Genomic DNA, 24,338 nt, shown 5'->3' on the forward strand with positions numbered 1-24,338 from the left:
TAAAAGGGATAATGCACCATGCACTCTCTCAAGAAAAAGAAGAAAAAAAAACAAGTGAACTGAAAGAACTCGAGCCTGCTCACTTGAACTACTATGCGCATACAAATTTGAATCCCACCTTTGATTTTGGGGTGTGAATGACTATTTTGTCAAAGGTTATCGCCTATGGTTAGGGGCCAACCCATCTGAGCCCACACTACACCTCAAACAAACACTCAGTGACATCATATTTTCCTGCTATCTTTGTACCACAAGAAATCTATAGCCTGTCTACCACAAAGGGGGAGAAGCGAGAAGTGTATATGTGTGCCCTTTTTTTTTTTAGTAACATTTCATGTGCTTGTTTATCTGCGAACTGGTCTGCAACATGCCCCTTTTTTGGTGTCAGATATGCTTGCAGATGTATGCATGTTTTGGTTTTTTGATGTATCTTATTGCCTCAATGAAAAGGAGGATGATGAAAATGTCAGACAATAATCTGATAGCAGCGATGCAGGTGAAGTTTACAGCATGCATCTGCACGGTGAAATGAAATATGAGGTCTGGCGTGTCTCCCCCTTGCTAAAAATAGAACAGAATAAAGAACGGCTCCTGCTTAGGTAATTGTGAAGACTTTTTCACGATTGATGGCTCATATTGCAAATGGCAGTTTGACGAAGATCAGATTAACAGAGGTTGGTAAGAACAATGGGGGGGGGGACACACTCATATCGGGAGGGGGACGTCAGTGTAGAAGATGATCATTTGTTTTACGTAAAAGTTTGCCCGCGTGTGTGTGTGTGTATGTGCCTTTGCCTGCGCATGCATGTGTGACCCTGAGTGGGTGGAGGTTTCCCCTCACAAAAAGAAAAAATTCCACTTCCTGCGTTTTGAAGTTTTAGCTGCACATCTACATGTCAAAATAAACAACTGCATATGCATACATGTGCAATTGTTGTTCATTGCACAGTTTACAGGGTCACACAGGTGACAGAGGGAACTCTTCCTTTACATCAAAATGTTTCTAGGACATTGTACAAACTAAACACTTCAAACAGCACCTGATGCAAGATGGAAATGGAACATATTGCATAAGGGAGAAGACATGTATGCCAAAAAAAGAAAAAGAAGTCAATTGAAACTAGAGTAGTCGGTCTCTGCAGCATTTCTCTTGCATTGTCCTTGGCCAACATAACCTTTTGAGATTCAAAACAAAACGGAGACTTGTTAAAAAAAAAAGAAAAAAACGCCACAACTTCAACCAACCAGTCTTTGACACAGTGCTATGCCAAATACGTTGTTTGTGTGTGTGTGTGTGTGTGTGTGTTTTATTTGCTCCCTGCCACCTTGATGCAATCACATATAGAGATGAATCAAACATGCGTTCGTGTTGCAACAAGGAGGTGTGATCATTTCACACCTTCACACAGGATCTGAACACTTGTTTCCTTTCAAGGGCTTTTGAGCACTCGCCGGACAAATCTCTGTTGCCGCAGAGTTTACAGAAAGTCTGATCAATTAATCAGTGGCAGATGAGTGGGATTTCTGAGAGAATGGATTCTGCGCTGATTAAAAGGATTAAACAGATGGATGGACAGATTGCTGGAAGAATGATGGGATCAGAGGATAATTGCTTTGTTTGTTTTTAAACCTGTAAATTATATCATTTTTTTCATCAAATTAAAATAAGGATGTTTGCATTTGTCACACCACCTCGAAATGAATTACCAAACATTTCACGGGATCTGTATGATAGCTCCCGAGAAATGGAACACGGTGGTGTCTGTGGAGTCAAGTGAAAGCAGAGGGTTGCAAATATTGGTGACAACAACATGTACATTTGCAAACAGATTAGTCTGCTGTAATTGTAGAAGACAAAGCCTTTGTGCATGTGCGTGGGGAGGGGGTGAGGTCCCTTTAAAGGTTGGCAGTAGGTACCGGGGAACACTTTACATAATTTTCCAAGGGCCCCAGACATGATGGGAGCGCATTTTCACAGGAACTCACCCTCACCCTCGGGGAAAATGCAAAACATACACCCTTTGCAGTCAGGTGGGCAAGTAGTCCAAACAACTAAAGTACACACAGATGATACATAAAAGGTATTTAAAGTAGCAGGTTGAGAAATTAAAAGATAATCACATTCAAATCCATAAATGCTGAAGGAATGGAAATAGTGGTTTTGTTTTTTTGTTTTTTTAAGAAAACAACCGAAAAACATGTGTTTTGTTTAATTTTCATGTACTCGCTACATTCATTAAACATGTATCAGTAGCTAAAATATGAAATATCTAACAATCGATTAAAAATATAAAAATTCCCACTGGTTTTAGGCATGTGATATATTTTTTAAAATACACATTTATTCTCAGTTAACAATTAGTAAATATGTAGCTACATACCCACACATAATCACGTTAACCTTTCTGATGTTTCCAGTGCTCACTTAGATGCAAGCACATACGCCTTCCCGACACTGTGCACAGAATCTTGTAGGATGAGACCATGAGCCATCATTAAAATCATTCAAATGAACCACCCTGTGCACACACTGTTTTGCAAAGGGGGTAGCTATCACAATACCTCTCCTTAACCTGCCCAATAGCACCCATGCAAATCTCCCCAGCTAAAGAGTCAATGGGCTTTGGGCTTCCTCCTCAGCCTTCTACAAAGGAATTTTCATATACCCCTGCTCCTTTCTTTCAGTTTGGTTTCAGATGACTCAAGGTAGTTTTACATATTACCCTCAAAGAAAAAGATACATCTGGGGCCTGTGCAGAAAACACACACACACTTTTAATTTCCGTCTTTTCTTCCAAGTGATCCCAAACTCACATGAAGGCTGCTTGTTTACTGATGTCCCTGTTTTACTAACCTAGAGTGGCACTTGAATGTTTCTGTGTCCTACAGAATGTTATTTCTGCAGAAATATCCTCAAACCATCATTGCGCTTTAAAATGATCTGTTGATGCTCAGAGAAGGTTACACAACCATCTCTGGAGTTTAGACTTCTTCACTTCACAGTCAGGCAGACAGACAGAAAAAGAAAAAACGCCAGGCCATTATCACCCTTAACAGCAGTGATCAAGAAACAAAAGATCCCATCGCAAGCAAAGTGTGTCACAAGATCTGAAGACCTGTTTTGCATTAGTTAATGTTAATCCTTATTAATGGATCGTCAGGAGAACACTGCACAACAACAGACAGCAAGGAGACAGCCACCGCTTCTGCAGGTTGCAAGACAAGCCAGGGGATCACTGGAAAATGTTTATTTAAAAAAAAAAAAAAAAGCGGAGAAGTGTTGTGTTTGCACAGAGGACACTGCTGCTTCCATCTGTGAAACATGGAGTTTTTTTAATGTCAGGGAAAGCTGAATTTAGAACGACACCATTCTGGCTCATGTAGCATAAAATTAGCCCTCTGCACCTAGTTTCTCCCGGCAAAGAATGGTTAAATGTAAAAAGTTAAAAGTCAACTACACTTGTATTTTTGCGGTGGGATCTTGGATTGCAGTCTTACAGGATAACAGCTATTTAATTAAAGTTGAATTTGAATAGATCAAAAAGTCATGGCTGTACACAGTGCTAAGAAATAATACAGAGTGGACACTGAGCTTGCTAGGTCAGGTAGAGGACAAGCAGCAAAATGTGTTTTATACAATGGAATAAGAATATACTACAACACAGTAATTATGACCATTTTGCTCTGCTCAGCTTGATGTAATCAGCTGATTTAAAGCAGTCCTCATTTTACCCTTTCCAAAAAGATCTATGAAAAATGGGAATTAATGGGGAGCCCTTGCTTGTTAATAACAAAAGTTGGATCTAGAAAATGTGTTTTAGTGTTTTAGTTAAAAAAAAACCTTTGAGAATTCGTTTGGGGAGCAATTTAAAGATAGTTTTAAGTGATTATTTTATTCTTTATCAGATTTTGATCGTCAAGTCAACATGTGTAGCCCCATGCTAAGAAGACTACGTCCCTCTAAATATCCATGACTTTCAATGCAATGAATCAAATATATGAATTTTATACATAACACATTTTGTGGTACACACATTTGAAATTATCCACACTGCCTTTATTTTTGTCTCATGGTTGAAGTTAATCAGAGAAGACCAGAAGGGCTGTGTTCATGCAACTTGAGGCCCCTTTTACTTTCAGTGTGATGTTCAAATTCACAGGCCCACAATCAGGAGAGTCACAAACACTGTGGCAGCATGGTGTGTATAGCAAGGCATGAAAGCAGAAAGCAACTGCTCTCCAAAGAAACACAGCAGCTTTGCAAGATTACGTCCAGAAAGGGTTATATGTAGATAATCCTCAATAGATGGGATTGTTATTAAATGTACAGTAAAGCATTATGTTAAAGACAGGAAAGAGTTGATTTACAGTAAAAGCTTTATTTGTGAAAAACAATGTTAGTGGCATGCTTTGGGCCACTAACCAAACCATTTTTTCTTTTTTTGTGCACTGATACACCAATCAGCCAGTTTCAGATGACAATAATGGTGGCCACACCCACACCAAGCATAGGTTCACAAACTCACACATTCTTATGCATGCTCAGAAAAAACCCCATATTTGCAAGAATGAGCCTGAATAATCTGCATTTGCAAGGCACACCTACACATATCACTGGGGTAGGTCATTAGTGGGTCATTAGTGGGTCCTTTTAAGTTTTTGATCAACAGCAAAGGGGCTGCATCTACATCATCTACATCTCAAAGGGATTAAACGACTCTCCATCAGCAAAGCACAATAGGTCCTACCATTTAGTAGGTAAACAGTTTAAAATGCATTATAAGCACCCGAGAATACCCCCCCCCCCCCCCATTTCTTCACTGACACACAAATTTTCTTTAGTGCTATTATCAGTTAAAAATTACTAAATAGTAAGAGGTGAAATTGTACATGTTTTGTCTTATATGCTACTTTTCCCTCATTTGTCAAAGATCCGTTTCTCCCGAGGGAGACAATAAAGCCTAATGTAACATCTAAGACTAGTGCTGTTCATATATTTTCATATATATGTTGTTTTAACACACATAGCTGTCTGTTTCTCACTCCTTTTTGGTATTAGAGACCCTTCAGTTCCTCTTCAGCCTGAATGCAAACAAACACAGCTTCAAACTAATCCCAGACATTAGAGAGCTTAAGGATTCTTTAGGTTTTATCACTGGCTGTGTAAACACTGCGGGTGGTTCAGGTACTTGAGGCAAAACTGACAGGACTGTAACTTGTGTACTCAGGAGTTGCCTGCGACGTATGAGGACAACCAAAATGAAGATGAAAAAAATAGATTAAGCAATCTAGTAGGGCACACTTTGAAGTTGTAGTCTACCTCATTTAACTCATGTCCAAAGCTATAAACTGGAAAAATTGTACTTGCTTCACTTCACTGAGCCATGTAAGCACTTTTAGAGGCTGCATTAAGTGGCGAGTTTTTAGTCTACAGTAATGTGTTTGTGCATAAGCCTCCATCAGCCTGTTATTGTCATTACTTCTCTGGAACAATAGATTGGTATCGGGTGATGGTAATCACAAGTGATTAGGACAATACGGCTGCGTATGTAGGAACAATAAGAAGACACATTTAAACCAATAAAGCATTAACCCACCCACCCCCCATGAAATGAATGGTTGAGTAGAGACAGCTCTAGCAATTCAGAGCTTCACCAAAACAAACTACACACAATATGTGACAAATGAGTTGGTTAAATAAAGAATAATTCCGAAGCTTTGCGGTATTACTAAGAAATAAGCAATATTGTACAAGCCACGTGCATTAATAAGCGCAAACTCATCCAGTCTGTAGTTTCAACATTGATTATTTTCAGAAAATTCAAAGAGAAGAAATCAACCTAAAGAGGCAGTCATGTGTGGTTTAAAGGCGCCTATCCTCTGAGATAAGTGCAAATAAAGTACCACAAAAAAAGTTTAGTGCAATTGCAAGTTCTGTAACTTTTTTTCTTTTTATGGGCAAACAATAACACAAGGCCTGTTCTATGCTTTATCACCAAGAAACATCTGTGGCACCAAGAGGCACCCTACAAACAGGTAGGCAATCACCACTGGTCTCATTGTAACTTCACTTTCCTTGCATGCCATAAACCTATTTGTATTGTTTTCTTCAGACAGATGCATTTCCTTCTCCTTTTGAGTGACCTGGCTGGTGCGCTTAAGGACACGTTTGAGAAAATCAACCAGGAACTTGTATTACAAGACAGGACCAACTCTCTCACATGCACACACTATATTGGGCACTTATTAAGGAGTCCTGCTGCTTCCCCAGTGTGATCTATCTCTATAGAAGAAACGATCAAATCAATAACTACTAAGGTTCATGACAACTTTTTCTTTTGGCTTCGCTGCTGCATTGTACCCTGACCTGTTCAGAATTATATTAATAAAAGAGCTATTAAACTTCCTCTCCTGAGATATTGCATCATTAGGCAGGTTTCATGTGTAGAGGCTTACAAAAATAAGGTCAGAGATCACTTTTTTATCATACAAAGTAGATCCCATATCGCATTCACTTATTAACCCTATTCGAAGCACATTTCAAATAAGCATCTTCTGGCAGAACGATATGTCATACAAATCCTGTATATTTTCATTATTTTACTTTATACTCTCTCCACTGGGAAGCTGATATCTTTTGCTGTTGTCTTGTGGCTGTATTGTAATTTATTCTGACTTTCATATCCCCCTGAAAGGAAAGGAAACCTGTCACATACACCATTAATAGGGTCAGACCTAAATCCAATGTATTTAATTTGTCCTAATAAATAGAGTGAATGTAACCAGTTAGCTTAGCATGTATTTTATCTAATTTTATGTTTTAATGGTGTCTACTAAAGCCAGTTGTGGTTTTGATAGTAAGGGGTCTCTCACTGCAAAACTCAACATGCTTTCAGGATATATCTACGAGAAACATCACATTTTCTTATAGGCGGCATCTGCTTGTCCATTAAAACTCGGACTTGCTAAAAACTGTAGACAGAGAAATTGTCTTGAAGAAACGCCTGGGGGTCCACAGCCTCAGGCCACGACCGAGAGGCGCCAAATACAGACTGGAGGCGCGGCGTATTGGTGAAGGGCGAGCACAAGGGGCGGGAAGGGGCGGGTCCCTAGAAGCAGCGGTCTCGTTTTAAAAGTGAAGCTGAAAGTGAGGAGCGAGAGCAAGTCAGTGCTGTCTGTCGGCTAGGTGCTTACCGCGTTCACCAAACACCGTCAGCAGACTTTAAGCATGATTCGGCGGTCCAGAAGCAGGTAAGAGAAACACGAGCAACGACTTTGGCAGCTTTAAAGCTTTCATTTCTGTCTCTCAAAGACTCGCAGCTATTATTGTAGTTTTCTCGTGAGGCATTATTTCACTTGGATACGGCGTGAAGTAAGTGCGAAGAGTGCATCCTCTTGCCCTAGCTCGCGCGTGTGTGTTTATATTTATATATATATTGATATGTTGATATATGTTTTACTTCATATATACATCATATACATATATATATGTGTGTGGTCAGCCTGTACTATGCGCGAGCCCTTTACTTTTCTCCAGTTGGAGCTGTGGAGCGCTCGCGCCAATGACAGGTGGCTGGTCATCGCTCGGCTTTGACAGTGCTGTGCCGTGCACGCTTCGGCGTGTCTTAACTCGCGGATAGTAAAAACAGGTTGCAAAGCAGTTCATCTGCCACCGATTTCGGCTCTTTTCGATGAAAACTTGCACACGCTACACACACGACTGCTTTCCAGCATCTCCGACCGAGCGCGAGGAGCGATGGATATTATTTTGGAAACCTGCGCTCTAACATTGTACTCCACGCGCACTTCTTCCGCGGAGACCCAATGCTATTTTTCTCCCTTAAATTACACACATTAGGTCTTGTGCGCGAATCTCATGTTTGAGATGTCAGGGATCCTTTTTGAGGATCTTCTTTGCACATACACACAAAAAAGCCACCGTTTACCTCCGTTTACAGACGTGTTTTTATCTCGTTTTGTCCTCATCGTAATTAGAAGAAACTGCACCCGGAGTTAATTTGATTGGTTTAAAAGTAATTATCGCTTCTTTTCACGAAGAGCCGATCCAGCTGATTAATCGTTCTTCTTGAGAGCGCTGTAATCATCTTCTATTGTTTGCTTGCTTTTTTGTTTGTTTCACGCTAATTATCTCATTTGCGCTGAAACGCAGAGGCTGTTGGATAAATTTGAGAGAAGTTGTTTATTTGCTCGCCTCTGCGAGTAGTAGTCACGCATTTGGGCAAAAGGAAAATAAGGAAGATTATGGCGTGTAAATATCCTTCTGTACGCATGCACACACACGCACGCACACACATAGTGGGGTTCCTCTTCACCTGTTGTACTGTATGACAGCACAACTATCTACCTGTCCCGCATTCTGATTAGTTGACCACATGGTGTGTGTGTGTGTGTGCGCGCGCGCGCGCGCGAACGTGAACTCTGTGTGCACGTGTGCGTGTGTTTCCGTGTGTGCATGGCTGTGCTGTACAATGCCCTGTGCAAGTTTGAACACGCCAGGGTCACAAAATTATGATCGCATGTGCCAATCCAGGTATCTGTGGAAACTAAAAACACTGGAACCTGTTCGTCCTCCCCCCCCCCCCCCACCCCCCCCCTCTCTCTCACACACACACACACACACACACACACACACACACACACATGCACACCCCCTGTGGGTGTCTTGGCTAAAAGCCTGCAGCCAAACCTTCAAGAATGACTGGTTTTCTCTCTGTGTTGGAGTTAAGCGAGTGACTAAAAGAGAGGGCTGAGTTTTTTTTAATGCACCTCATAAAGAGATTAATAGGGAGTAGTTTAGAACAAGTAAAGTACTTATTGTCCTATTATTCTTCTGTCTATTATCCTACACTCTTCTTTTTCCACGCAGACTCCACCTCTTTTTAAAATGTTGCCCTCTGTGTGTGTGTGTGTGTGTGTGTCTGCAGTCTGTACAGCAGTGAGGATGACGAGGAGGAGACTGAGATGTATGAACATGATTATGATGGATCATTGCCCAAGCCTGGGAAACGCCAGCTCGGCAAGACACGCTGGACACGAGAAGAGGTATACAAACACACACACACACACACACACATACGTCAATACAGTTCAAATTCTGCTGTTCAATACTAAATATTAGTGACATATTTTAAAAAAATGTACTCTCTTTTTTCAGGATGAGAAGTTGAAAAAACTTGTTGAACATCATGGAGCAGAAGACTGGAAAGTAATTGCAAGCCTATTAACTGTAAGTAGCAGGCATGAGGCCCTGATTTGTCTGCGTGCAACTTCCCATTGTGTGGAGATGATAACAAACTGTATTTTGTTTTTCTCTCTCTACACAGAACCGTACAGATGTGCAGTGCCAACACAGGTGGCAGAAGGTTCTCAACCCAGAACTCATTAAAGGACCGTGGACCAAAGAGGAGGACCAGAGGGTAAGAGCACACTGTATTTTTGTGGGGTTTTGGGGGGGAGGGTGGCATGGAAAACTGTAAATATAAATGCAAGATTAACTTGCATGTAGAGTTTGTAGTGTGCTTTAGCCGTGTGTTATGTTATAACAGCCATTAGTGGTGACCTTACAGTGTAATTGTTAGAGTGGGCTTTATACTAACTGGATACCACTGAGATCAACAATTACTTTGTGTTCCTGTGTTTAAAGCAACTTCTCTGTAGCAACTCCTGAACTGTGGTTGCACACTTTTACTCACCCTTACACAACATATAACACGTTTAGGAGTTATATTTCCACCCAGATGCCACTGTAATGATTAGCAGAGTGGCTAATGTTCCAATGGAAACTCCCTCACTGCTCACCAGCAGGTGTTCTCAATCAGCTACACTAGCGAAAGATCAAGAAAGAGAGAGAAGGAGGAAGGAAAAGCAGTGCATTTAGTAAAACTTCTGAGATTTTTATGGATAATCATTTTTTTTATTTCTTCTCTCTCTCCTGTTTTCATATCTCTGTACCACTCTACTTCTCCCTCCCCTCCCTGTTATTACTCCTTCCTTCCTCTTTCCCCATGCTCCTCTACTACCATTCACTTCTTCCTTTTCAACACTCTCCCTCCTCCTCCTCCTCTCTTGCCTTTCCTCTTTCTCTCACCCCTCACAACCCTAAAAATCCCCAGGTGATCGAGCTGGTCCAGAAATACGGCGCCAAACGCTGGTCAGTGATCGCCAAGCACCTGAAGGGGCGAATTGGCAAGCAGTGCCGCGAGCGCTGGCACAACCACCTGAACCCAGAGGTTAAGAAGACTTCCTGGACGGAGGAGGAAGACAGAATAATCTACCAGGCGCATGAGAAGCTGGGCAATCGCTGGGCAGAAATCGCTAAGCTGCTCCCTGGCAGGTGAGGTGGAGAGAGGGAAGAAGAGGCAGAAAAGGAGAAGCTAGATGAATCACTGAAACCTTGTTGGTTAGCTGCGCAATGTTGCGGTTAAGAGGCTGAAATGGAGGGGAGGGCATGCCAATAAAAGTGAGCATGAGAGAAAATGGAGTTGTGGACATAGAACGCAAGCTGGGAAAGAAAGGTTAAAAGGCTAAGTTAGGACGTGGGGGGAAGGTGTAGAATGACAGAAGAGAAAACACAGATAAATATGTGGTTATTGTAATTGCTTTGCACTGATAACCTTATCAATTGCGCACATTTTTAAATATGCGTGTATGTGTGTGACTGAGACTTTTCCTATCTCCCTCAGCGTGTGCGTGCGCCTGCATTGATAAAGCTGCTGTGTGCAGCTAGAGGATGTCACATCCCCTTTAAGTTAACACATGTCCCTTATGACCCGCAGGACCGACAACGCTATAAAGAACCACTGGAACTCCACCATGAGGAGAAAGGTGGAACAGGAGGGCTACCTTCAGAACACAGCCAAGAACAGCAGCCCCTCGCTCCCCGCCAGCCGCACTTACGTGAAGACCAACAATCAGATCATGTGCTTTCCCCAACAGCCCGGTCACACGCAGCTGACTTCCAATTTGCCGCTCAGCTACGCCACCTACCTGTCTGACGCACGTAGAGTAAGTGGGCTTTAAACCAGAATTTAGGCAGATCTCCGCCCGCAAGATCTTGCATTTATTAACGTCTGCTTCTTTCTCTGTAACAGGTGCACTCCACCCTCTCATTCAATATGAACATACTCAACATTCCCCAAGTCCAGGTAAGAATCGCAAACCTGAGCGGCGATCGAAAGATGGGGTAGATGAGTTGTTTGGATTGAATTGGTGCTCACGCATTTCTTCTGCTCTTTCAGAGACACTATAACGAGGAGGACCCTGAGAAGGAGAAGAGGGTGAAAGAGATCGAAATGCTGCTCATGTCAACAGAAAATGAACTGAGGGGCCAGCCGTCACTACCGGTGAGTCACACTTGGATCTGTGTCTGGATTCAGGAGGGTGAAACATGTGACAGCACAATTTATGGGTTTTTTGGGTTTTTTGACCCTGGCTTTAAGGACAGTGGTTGGACTTGTGTTTTTTGTGTGTGCATGAGGAGGAGGAAACATCTGGGTGGTCTGTTTCTGCAAAAAGTGATGCAATAGGATCTTATCACCATTTCTTTTGGGTTTGCATGACCCCTTGTGCAATTCTCTACTCAACACTTCTTCTGTCGGCCTTTACATTAAAGTTCCCCTTCTCATTTGATCACGGCTGAGCGTTCCCTGCGCTTCTTATATCTGTGCTTCCTTTGCACTCGCTCCTCTGTGCTTTTGTGTTTTCAGGTGATTATTCTTTTCCAGTCTGTAACATTTTTTTCCTCTCTCCAGATTTGTTCGTTCTATCAAAACTGGACCAACCAGAGCTCCATGTCCAACAGCTCAGAAGGTGCTGCTCTGCCTTTACCTCATCACCAGGCAGCCAGCCAGGAACTGTCTCTTGACCAGAGCAGCTCAGCTGAGGACAGCGCCCCCACAACACCCGTCGAAGGCATTAACGGCAACAACAGCAACAACAACAGTCCCCACAACAGTCCTGCATTCTCAAATCCAATGCCAGGGATAATGGAATCCATGATTGACTCAGTAAGTATCTTCCTTACACTGTGTCGTGCTATATTATGTTTTTATTTTTGTCTGTCGTGATCAACTGGAACCAGCTGAAGAAGATGCCCTATAAATTAGAAACACAGATATAATAGCGGGCCTTGACACAGAATTTCCCACCCTTTTCCCAGAGCCTGTTAGCAGTGGGTTCTTGGAAAGTAGCACTCTTAAAGCAGACAGGGTCTTGCCCAATCGGTGCTCAACAACTGCTAAAGAATCATTGACTGGTTTCATGTCGAATGCCAACCCATGTGAAGTCACAAATCTACTCTGTTCACCCTCACAGGTCACATGACCCGTGCTTACACAGTCACCACACAAAACTAGTGTTTGTCCCATTGTTTAGCTTAGCTTAGCGTGCTACACGAGCTGCCTGGTTGTCAAAGCCTTGTCAGGGGTCTTTAATTTAATGTTTTCTTCCTTTTTATTTCACAGTTCCTCAACCAGCCAGTGAGCCCAGAACACTCAGACAATCTACCCTTTAACTCGCCTGTGCCTGCAAGCCTCCTAAATGATAATGAATTGTAAGAAGCTTTTGTTCTCATCACTTTTATTATGCAAACCTGTTATTGTTATATGAGCCTTTTTTAACAGCTGTTTTTTTGCGCTTTTTCTTTCCTCTCTCCTCAGGCTCATGACGCCCAATATGTGTGAGTCAATTCTGGAGTCAACCCCACGTACACCCACGCCTTTGAGATCAGCCTCGACCCATCAGGAGATCAAATATGGCCCCGTTAAACTAATGGTGAGAGACTTTAATGTGTGTATATATCCCTCGGTGCTTAATTTGACATGCAAACTGCTGCTTTGCACACTGCATTGTCCTCGGGACTCACTCGGAGGTTTGTGTTGTTTCCAGAACACCACTTTGGGGCAGCAGATGGTTGGGTCCATCAAGCAGGAGCCAGTGGAAGATGCCATTAAGCATCCTCCATTTAAGAAGATAAAGCAAGAGGTACTTTCCACCCTACATATGCATGTACAGATATGCAAAAAAAAAGCATGCGCATATGATGTGAGACTGACATAAGAAGTGTTATTTTGTATCTTAAGAAAATAGCGGACAGGGGTGAAATATCAAACTCAACCATTTGCATGTTGCGGTGACAAACGTGTTGTGTTTTTGTTTTTTAGTTACATTTTGCAACACGTTTGACGTCAGCTTAAAGAATAGCTTGAGGTTAATTTTTGCAAGCGAGCTTGTGTGACTTGGTTACAAAAAGAGGAAAATGTGGGGTTTTAAATGACCGTGTTGTGTTTTTTTCCGGGGGTCCTAGGTCGAGCTCCCATGCAAGAGGGGCCACTGCATGCAGTGGGCAGGGCAAGAACTTAACAGGCAGCTCTTCTCCCCCAGTCGCCCAGCTCAGGAAGTATCGGTAAGTTGACGTTTGACCTTAAGTCAGACCTCCTTATGTGTTTTTGTTTTGTTTATGAGAGTCCATCAATGAGTACGCACAGGATCAACCCTAAGATCCTTTTCAGTCATTGTACTGTAATTATTGTGTTGTTAACAAGTGTTGTTGCATTTTTCTTTCAGGACCTACTTACAAGCTCACTCTTGAACGAAGACGGACACAAAATCTACCAGCTCCCTCACAGAAGCCTGAATAACCCACTACAGGTGTGTGTGTAATTAAATCATAAATTTATAAAATAGCTTTGCATGTTAACATAAAAACTCATCATCTTCTTTTTTTTCTTACAGCAGCAACAGCTGGGTTCCTGGGATCTGTTGGCCTCCGGGAAAACAGAGGAGCACATACTGGCCTCGGAACACAAGTTCTTGAGTGCTTTCCCTTCAAGGACACTGATGATATAGACTGAGATAAATGCTGATCCAAACACATCAACTTTTCCTGCACTGGAGTTTAAAAAAAGAAAGAGAAAAAAAGCCCTTAGCTCAATCAGGCTAAGGTGTTTAGCCCCCCCAGCTGAAGCAGTAGAAAATGGTTGGAGCAATGGATGGATCAAGCAGATGTTTACTTGTTTACTTCTGGAACACAGGCGTTTACGGCATCACTGGGTTCAAAACTCAAAGAATTTTCGCTTTCACCTACACTTGTGGAACAGACGGGCGGATACATATTTGCGGTGGTACAGTCATTGGGAGAGGCTATATGCCACTGATTTTTTCACACTTACATTTGTTGGATTTGTACCAACCAAAGACTTTTTTTAAGGGGGGAGGGGGGGTGACTTTTTTAAAGTTTTTAAATTTTTAAAATTTTCTTTGGTTTTATTGTATTACAAACGGGGAAATGGTGACCATGTATGCCTTGGGCTGTATTATTAATTACACATGTTGATAGTAATATAAAGAACAAGCTCATTAATTTATTGATTTTTTTTTTACATTATGACTTTGTTGCTGTTGTTTTACAATTGGCCAATGGAGCAGTGTTGTATTTCAGAGTATTTAAGCCCTTTTAGCATTATCGTACATCCAAAGTCATAATGATTATTTTCTAACTGACCTCTGTTTTTATTTTTGTTTTTTTTGTTTTTTGTTTTTTGTTTTTGTTTTTAACCTTTTTTTGTCCTTTTTTTTTAATTATTAAGGGGTTTTTAATGGGTCTACTGAGAATTTCAAGTGTTTGGTCTTTGCCACCTCATGTAAACACTCCACTGCTGAACAAGGACTGCTCGGTCTGTTCTCGCACCACTATGCAACTACAATTTTTATACTTTTTTTATACAACAGAAAGGGGCCAGCCTTTTTAGTATTACCTGACAAACACATCGGCGCCTTTATTTCATAGGAATTGAGTTTTCATTTCAAGTTTTTTTGATTTATTTCTGGCCTTCACAGTATCCCCCCCAACCGGGAAAACATTCAATGAACAAGCAATTCTTAGAATTTAGATACATATATATATATATCTACAGAAAGAGAGAGAATTTATTTATACATTTGAAAATCCGAAATGCATTTATATTTGAAACCTGAGCTTCACCCAGTAAGAGTAAGACCAAGCTGCACTTGAATTTTATGTTCTCCTTAAAACTGTGAGAGTAGCAAACACTGATATTAATGCTACAGCCAAAATCCCATTTTTTTTAAAAAAGAGAAAGAAATAAACATTTCTTCTGGTGGATTTACACTGTTGTAAAAGTACACTCAACAAGCATTTTGTGTCCTTTAACGAAACTGCAGTAACTCGTGTCAAACACTTAGCACACTTTTTGTAAAAGCATTTATACATGCCAAGTTTTTATACTTCTACTTTTGACTGCCTACTCAATAAAGTGTGCTGTTTTTATAACAACCTTGTGTTCAGTGTTTAATCTCTGACGTTCAGCGTACGAAAGTTGATAGCAGTTCAAACGCAGCTACTCGTGGACAAAAATATATGGAAATAACATTTTCATATATTTAAGCTGTAAAGTGCGAAGTTCAGCCCAAGAAGCCTACGTTCTCAGTGTAAATAGCACTCCAAATAGCCCCACCATTATGTAGAGTAATTATTGCCTTTTAAACTGAATGAACTATTTACCCTCTCCAAAGTGTAATCTATCTCTGGTATTCAAATTCCTCTACGGATTATAGTATTCAAATAGCCCTCGCTTTTGCGCACACATAAACTGATACAAAGGTTTGTTGTCATAAAATTGTGTGGACCATATCATATCATAAAACCTTCTCCCATCTGCCGCTCACCAAGTGAGTATAGAGTTTATCAGCAAGCAAAGAAAATAAGCAAATGTTTCCAACCGTTCCCTCTTTTTCCATGGATAAGCAGGGACCACTCAGGTGCATGTCCCAGAAATACAAAGAAACATTTTGTCCTGGACTGCTTTCACTTTTTTCTTTTTTTTGCTTTGCATAAACATACTATCAACTCCTTTAAACACAGAAATATGCACTAACATGACTGTGGGCAATGTGAAAATTGTTATATTACTCGTCGCTGCTCGCCAAAAAACGCTCGTAAGTATGAGCTCCACATTCAGTCTCTTGAGGAGACTTTCTTTCCTGTGAGGCCTTAGCAAGCTAAGGGGCCCAGACTCAGACCAGGAGCTATATTTACACCCCCTCCCCATCCACACGTTCTCACATCCCCCACAACACCTTCAGCCACCTGCACCCCCCTCCCAACCTCACCCTGATCCACCACACTGCCCTTAAATATAGATTCCCATCTCTTAAGTGGTAGTCTCAGAGGGATTCATAAACAGAAATGGCAGTCATCAAGACGGACATATCTAACAGGAACTGTGATATTTAAGACCGGGGCAAACAGAAATAGTTTCTTTGTGGGTGTAAGCATGCTTAGTCCATCCACATGTTCACAATGTTGTGGTTTTTAGCTATTGTAACAACAATGGTTGAAAAAACCCCAGAAATGACAGCAAAGGCCTGATGAGGGCTGCTTGAATTTGAACGACGGGTTTGACAATCCCTGTCAGCAAATGTAGAGTGTGTGGTTTTATGTGTGTGTGTGTGTGTGTGTGTGGGTGGGTGGGTGGGGGTGTCTTGTGGAAAGAGGCTATAGCACGAAGCAGACTTTCACCCTGGGAATTTCACCATCTTCTACTAGACCCCCCTGCCAGAAAAAAAGCCCAAACCCCAAACCCCACAGGATTCACAGACACCTGCTTCCACTGAGTGAGAAGGCAGCTGCTTGTGTGTATACTGAATGGTAGTGGTTTACTGATAATACCCCCCCCCCCCCCCCCAATATATACTGGGATGAGAGATGCAAGACACAACGTATCTTTACTCTTTTGCAGTCCCCGCTTCACCATTCAACAGACCTCACTGACTAAACTAATAAGACAAACAAACCAGGCTTTTTCGTGCGTCTGCTTATTTCAATAAATGGAAAACTGAGTGTCCACTTGTGACTGTTATCAGAACAGCACTGTCTATCAGAAGAGGTTGTGGTAAGTCATCAAAATAATGGACTGTAGTGCGCTTTTGTTGATAGTGAATAATTATTTATTTTATTTTTTTCCAAGTTCATTTCAGTTCACGTCAGGGTTGCTGTCCCCTCACACAGATCAAACAGAGTTTTATGTAGTTTAAATCATGTAAAACAGAAGAGGAGCTTCAATTGTAAAAAATGCAAAAGTGGCTTGTAAATCATTGCATGTGCACCTACATTCATTTAAGCTCAAAGAGGCTCTTATTGGCTGTTTATGTGGGTCACAGGGGCAAAAGCTGCTGTCATAATGTTGCTCTTGTTTCTGCCTGGTTCTGTTTAGGTCAAGTAAAGCAACCTCTAGCTATACCCTTTTTCCATGATCTGTTTTTATTGGGTAATTATAAAGTCATATTTTAGAATTATAACTGCACTTTTAAGATTTTCACCTGCCACTGAGTCACACTGTTACATTTTTATAAGGTATTTAGCTCTAAAAGTCAAAGCAGAAGTTTACTTACACTGCTAGTGTTGTTTTTTTTTATTCCATCCTCCTTTCCCTTTTCAAATCAAACATGTCTGTCGCAAGCAGATTGGCTCATAAATTCGGTTTGAGTGTCACAATAGATTTATAGCAGGATGTTGCAGAAATGGCGGGCTCCTGAACGTGCGCGTGCATATGCACAAAAACACACACATGCCACTAGTTCACACGCTGGCCAGCGTGCTCTGGGTCTGCATAGATTACTCTAGCCTGATTTCCTCATTCTCTTGTTGCTGTTGTGGTTGGAGATATTCAGGCAAGAGCAGCCGCTCCCTGCTGGCAGTGGTCAGGTAGAAGGGCAGGGCTGTGCTGGCTGGGCCTGATAACTACCGTCCCCATCCATGGTACAGAGAAGAGGAGAAAAATGGGAGGGGGGGGCAAAAAACAACAGAGCTCCATGAAGTTGAAATTGGAGTTCCTACAATTACAGAAACCTGTATGTAAAATGTCACAATGCAGTTTGTGAAAAAGGCCTTTAAAGCAGGTTATTTAGTGGTTATTTGTGTGGAGGAGGTCAGCAGAGATCCGACAATTTACTAGCATGCATAAGGCATAAAAAAATATTAAAACAATCCATGTGTAGACACATAAATTAATTAATAACATCATTTTAATGGGACCATTTTGTCCCAAATAGGCACAGAATGTATATAAAATGTAGATGCAGTCTCTGGGTCTGAAAAATGAAGCTAGCGTGCCCTTGTTCCTACCACTGGTCAAAGGTGGGCGACTTTTCAGGTTGCTAAAAATGTCTGACGGGAAAATGACCCGACTTCTAACTTGATTTATGACCTCAGCAAACACTTTCTTAATGAGTGTGCAGTCTCAGTTGATAGTTTCATATTCTGTTTGATACAACATGACGTTCAATTTGGAAATTACTGTTCCATTTGTGACAACCTAAGCAACAATGGACACACCCATTCTAAATGAAACAGTTCACACTGGCCAAGTCATTTCACAAAACAAATTGACGGCATTCTTTTTCCATTATTTTTCACCTGCGAATAAACTGATCTGACCAATCAGATCACTGCATTTGGCAACAAGTGCGCTCGTTGTTCAAATAGAGCACCGGTAGTGAAAAGTCATGCATGTGCCCCACTGGCATGTACGAAAGTGGCCTTAACACAGCTTCAACTCCGGGGTCAAACCATGAAATTTGATATTTTTATTTTTCACAAAAAAATCTAACACTTTCTTTGTGTACTTTTGTTATTATAAGATTTCTCATCCAAAAATTTGGAATTTTGTGTCTTACTTTCACAATCCCCCTGGTGTTTATTCATTTCATTTACAATGAACATTAATTTGAAAATGATATGTTACATTTTCAAAAAGGAAACTGGACTCGTGCAACTTTAATCGGTCACCAAGGAGTACTGCCTGGATTAGCTAGGTCAAAGGTTAAGGAGAATACCTCAAAATACCTCCCTTTTCACATGTAACATGTAGCACCTAGGAGTTAAATCCGGATTGGTTTATTTACAACAGTTTTTTTCTGAGAAAATATTGGGTGACAGTGAATTCTTGGACACACAGATAGGCTTGTTCAACCCGTGTGTGACCTGGAACCACAGGCTCATTGTTGCTGGTGACACATTTAATGTTAGAATCACCAAGTCAGTTAAACAGCTGAACATCCCTTTTTCAAAAAGAAATTTGGTGCTGCTATATGACTACGAAAGCATGCGTGCTGATTTTTTACCTGTATTCCATACAGAATAGTTGTTCTTTTCAGTTATCTGTTTGCAGATAGAGGTAAAGGTGCAGGACCCCTGCCCAAAACAACCGCATTTGGCTGCCATGTGAGGACCATAACACACGGGCATGGATGCTCTATGATATGAGCGCGCTCACAATCACGAAACGCACATACATGCATATGTTCAGACGCAACCAGAACACACAGATTGAGCAGATAGTCGCTGCCACGTGGAAAGAGAGACTGAGGGTGAAGAGATAGTCGGGTACGAGAGTGAGCGAGGCAGAGAGAGAGAGATGGGGAGTGCTGCTGAGGTGATTAGACTCATCTGCAAGTCGCTGTCTTCCCAGATTTGGCTGCCATTCGTTAGGCCGTTTGTTTGTTTGTTGTTGTTTTTTTCAGGAGCAAAAAAATGTATAGACCAATGTGCCTGCTGCAGATAGCCAAAAACAATAACTGTGAACATTTGAAAAAGTGGGTCAGTACTGCTAAAGCAGTGCCAACGAGGTCAAAGAGCAAAAAACAGACGTTAGGCCATTAGATAAAAGACTGAAAGAGCCGAGTAAATAAATAAATAGAGGGCAACAGAGAGGTGGGCTGTTCATTTACGGAAATGATGAAACTGTAGCCTCATAAAGTTTAAATTCGAAATAGTACTTCACTTAAGGATTCACTGCACTATAAGATAATGAGCTTAATTTGTTTGATATATTTATCAAACAAAGCTATATTTAATAATATGTAGGGATGTAAGTGTAATTTTGCTATGAACAAATATGAAATTCTGAATAAACGTGAGAGAAAGAATGCCTCGTAAACAATAAATAACACTACAGTACAGCAGTGTCACATTTGCAAGCTGCAAACTGTAATTGGTGTTATTTTCCAATCATTCATATCAGGGAGTCACGCACAGCTACCGTTTATACTCTGCGCTCAGGTCTGTGCCACGCGCCTGTCTCTCTTTGTAATTTTCATAACAATCCGTCACACTGGAGACAAGCGTGATCCGAATCTTTGTATCAAACAGGGCCTTTATAGGTAACCACACACACATACACACGCAGACGCACAAACGCTGACATCCTCGCAGGCTTCTGGTGCTGGAGTGTGGTCAAATTTCTCAGCCTGACAGCAGGTTACCGACTTCCCAGCAACACCCCCCCTCCACCAAAAAAAAAAAACAAAAAAAACATGCCATACTCGCACACACGACAGACACTTCCTCTTAGAGCCCATTTTGTCTGCTTTCACACTGGCTCTGTCTAGGTTTTTTTTTTCATTACACACACAGACACATGTGAACACACACAAAGTAAGGCGTGACTGAAAAAAAATGATACGCTTTAGAAACTTGAAAGCAATTTTTTGACTCTATGAATCCAAGAATATGTAGAAACTGCTATGTTTACAATGGTTTGTGTGCGTCCCCGTGTGTGTGTGCGCGCGTGTGCTTGGAGTGGTCTGTTTGGGTTAGGGATTGAGAGTGTAGGGTCATGGTGCGGCTAACTTTTTGTCTTGACAACTTCTACTTAACTACAGTATCCCCACCCCACCTGCTTCCTCACACACACACAGGCGCACACACAAATTTGCTTGGCACAAAATGACATGTTTTCCCGCCCAGCCTTGGTCCAGCTTCCCCATTCACCTGGGTAAATAGAGCAGAAGGAAGGGCCTTTCAATAGGGCCCACCACACAGACCCACACACAAACACACGTGCGCACACCCGCTACATTCGCTACAGCCCCTCCCCTGCCATCACTTCCCAACACTGCAACTGGCCACGAACGCACATTTTAATTTATCCTTAATCCAACATGCGATAAAACACACACACTCGTCTCTCGTCTGTCCGCTCCATTGTTGTCTCTAAGCGATCCTGACAAGTCGATTCACAATGGCACGATCATGCCTGACTACCCTGATTTAGGACACTTGTCACAGGGGTGCCCCAACCATCAGTACAATCTGCCCTACATCCACCCTCCATTCCTCCAAAACACACTCACACAGCCCCTTCAGATACACACCCGTCCAGTGGGTGTGGTTCAAAGTAATGGGGTGAAAGTGGTGTGCGCGTGTGTGTTTCTGTGTGTCTATCTGCCTGCAAGTGTGATAATTGCACCAATGAGATAACAATCCTCAGACCTCAGGGTTGTTTGTGGTCTGCAGTCCAAAACACAGCCAGGCTGAAAAGGCAAATGCACAGACACACACACTCACACACACACACACACACACACACACACACACACACACACTGATAAGCACACACACACTTTCTCTTTGTATGTATAACACCTGTTATGAAACAAGCTGGTGGATAGAGTGGTGACTGTCACATTCTGACATCATCTTCAAAGTTAGACAGCTGAAGCAAGCAAATGCTCTGCTGTACACAGTAGGGTCTTTTTTTCCTCGCTTTGTAATCGTGTATGCATGTGTGTGTGTGTGTGTGTGTGTTAGAGAGACGAGCAGAGGACATATGGGCCAAAAATGCACGAAGAGGGAAACAAAACAAAGAAAAACAACGGCACAGCTGGCGATGAATGCATCGCACAGTTTTAGAGGACAGCGAGTAAGTGCAATGATTAATAACACAGTCAATAGGAATAATAACAGGAAACATGCATTAAAAAGCAACTTTTCAGCCTATCTGTTAATTACACACACTGGGGCATGTGTGTCTATCTATGAAATAACATACTTGTGGTGGCATACTTGTGTGGGGGATATTTTTTGCGACACTATGGGTCCCTTAATATTATTAGTATTACTTAAAGCCTGCAGCCTACCTGAGTATTGTCGCTGACCATGTCCACATCTTGGACCACAGTGTTCCCCATCTGCTAGCGGCTGCTTCCAGCAGGATAATGAACCACAAATTAAATCATCAAATCATCTCGAACATCTTGAAAATTATAATAAGTTCATTGTGCTCACATAGCCTCCATTGCCACCAGATCTAAATCCAATAGAGCACCTTTGGGATGTGGTGGATTAGGAGAATTAATGCAATTGTGAAGACAAAATGGATTCCATGCAACACTAGCACTAGCACTAGCAAACACTAGCAAAATGTGCCTAATAAAAGGGCTGGTGAGGTGTAAGTAGATGTGGTTTAAGGGCCCCTTTATACACACTGTGGCCTACCTGGCAAATGGCAACATATGACAAAAATGGTGTTTATGCCGTTGGTGCATTTCTGGATTTTTGTAACTTGGCGCGTTGTGTCATGCCCCCGTAGCTGGATTGAACACATGAGTGTAGGCGATCGAGTTCGCTTTTCCCACTGTTTTAACGATCTGCCAGTACAGAGGCTCCGAGATTCACGGATTATGCACAGGGAAATGTTGTAACAGTCGGAAATCCTATGACTACCACATGACTTCCTTGGATACTAATGACCTTCCTGATTTCAAAATCAAAATCCCATGATCCTTATGATCAATAACGGTCAGAAGCACTTTTTAGAAGAGCACCAGTTTTGTTTCAAAGTCCAATCTGTGGAGCAAGTAACACAAGTTTTAAGTCCTGACTTAAAGAATCAAAATCCTTTAATTTTTCACCTTTATTAAAACATACTAAAACACATTATTAAAACACCTAACATATTCTTTTTGACTTCCGAAAAAGTGAGGGAGCGTTATTTGTAACTTGCAGTTTTTGACTTCCGAAATAGTGAGTGAGCATTTTGTAACTTGCAGTTTTGGAATTCCGAAAAACTAAGGGAGCATTTTTGTAACTTGCAGTTTTGAATTCCGAAAAAGTGAGTGAGCATTTTTGTAACTTGTAATTTTTGTAATCACGAAGCTCATTTTTCCTCTAAGAAAGAAGCTCAATTTTCTTCCCTCTTTGCATCTACACTCAATTACTCATTAAAACTTTTTAAATGAGATGCTTCGCAAGGTCATTTTATTTACAGCGTGTTCCTTACTTAGCAGGACTTCTTCGGCACCTCACCTTCTTTGTACTGTCTGATGGTGGTAGGGGCATGGGGGCAAGGCTCAACTGAAGGAAGAAGAAAAATGTCACATTAAACACATTATACGGACAAGCTGGAGGAAACCTTACAATGTGTTACTTTTGTTTTTGGTAGTACAAACCACAGACTGGAAAATTGTCATGATGAAAGCTGATGTATTTTTTTTGTCATCACATGTCTTCCATGGAAGGTCACAGGAAGAGAACTAATGCTGACAAAGAATGTGCAAAACTGATTAAGTCTGCATCTGCAAGTGCTCATCCTTACTGTTATTAAATCCTAATAAGACTGACCTTTCCGCTTAAAATTTAGAATTAGCGCTGAAAATAGCTGTAAACGGCCAGTGGACAAAACCGTCATCTGTATCTGTCATCATAGTAAAGTTTCCTATAACAGGGAGAGTCCTCTAAAGATGAAAATTACAACATCTCAAGCATTGCTCCTTGTTGGTGTCATCCATACATCTTGTCTCCACTGGCTGCTGAGTGATGATGTTATCATAGGCGGGGGACTCTGAACAAACACTCTGGAGTATGTGGGCGTCTGTGATAAATGTACTCAGCAATGCAGACGGCAGGTTTTTAACACCTGTCCCCTTAAAGATAAGAGCAGCAGATACCAGGCTGGTGGAAAGGTGTGTTTCAGGGGGCTTATCTCAGCTGATGGATCTTGAAAGTTAATCAGCATGGATGCATGCTGCTCAGACTGATTTGTGTATACACATTGCTAAGCAGATTATGCAATTTAGGAAATTCAGTCGATTAGTCTATTTCTTTATGGGTTTCAAATTTTAAAATTGAAATTTGGGCAATTTTCCCCACTAGGATCATTTTCTCATGTACATCCACCTTGCTTTCAGAATTGCTACTAGATTGTTCCCCAGACCTCTGAGCACTCTGCTCTTCTCTTTTCACATAACTAAACTTTTGTGTAAAGTATTATTGCATGTGATGACACTATTTAGCTGGGAAAAAAATACACGATTACAAGACCTGAAAATCTGGTGTACGCAATGCGAGTTATCTATCTACCATCCAGAATGCCCACCTACAAAGAAAATCAAGGCTCACTTTCGATGCCATTTAATTTGAATGCACTCGTGACTAGCCACTCTATTCACACTCTGTTCGCTGCTAGCTAAACAGATTATGGCATCACATATAAACACCTTCAACCTTAGCACAGAGTCCT

At 41.5% G+C, this 24,338-nt stretch overlaps 1 protein-coding gene across 1 annotated transcript; it reads left to right on the plus strand.

Annotated features, from left to right (window-relative positions):
* The first annotated feature begins 7,159 nt into the window (after positions 1–7,159).
* On the plus strand, positions 7,160–14,242 carry myb (v-myb avian myeloblastosis viral oncogene homolog). Its single transcript, XM_005745573.1, has 15 exons — positions 7,160–7,251; positions 8,946–9,063; positions 9,176–9,247; positions 9,345–9,437; positions 10,134–10,354; positions 10,797–11,025; positions 11,112–11,165; positions 11,259–11,363; positions 11,772–12,026; positions 12,483–12,571; positions 12,678–12,792; positions 12,907–13,002; positions 13,325–13,423; positions 13,585–13,668; positions 13,753–14,242. The coding sequence occupies exons 1-15, from the start codon at positions 7,229–7,231 to the stop codon at positions 13,864–13,866; spliced, it is 1,767 nt and encodes a 588-aa protein (XP_005745630.1). The 5' UTR covers positions 7,160–7,228; the 3' UTR covers positions 13,867–14,242.
* Positions 14,243–24,338: the final 10,096 nt, after the last annotated feature.

Source organism: Pundamilia nyererei, unplaced genomic scaffold, assembly GCF_000239375.1.
Source record: "Pundamilia nyererei isolate P.nyererei 1_Seehausen unplaced genomic scaffold, PunNye1.0 scaffold00161, whole genome shotgun sequence".
In the NCBI taxonomy this organism is placed as follows: domain Eukaryota; kingdom Metazoa; phylum Chordata; class Actinopteri; order Cichliformes; family Cichlidae; genus Pundamilia; species Pundamilia nyererei.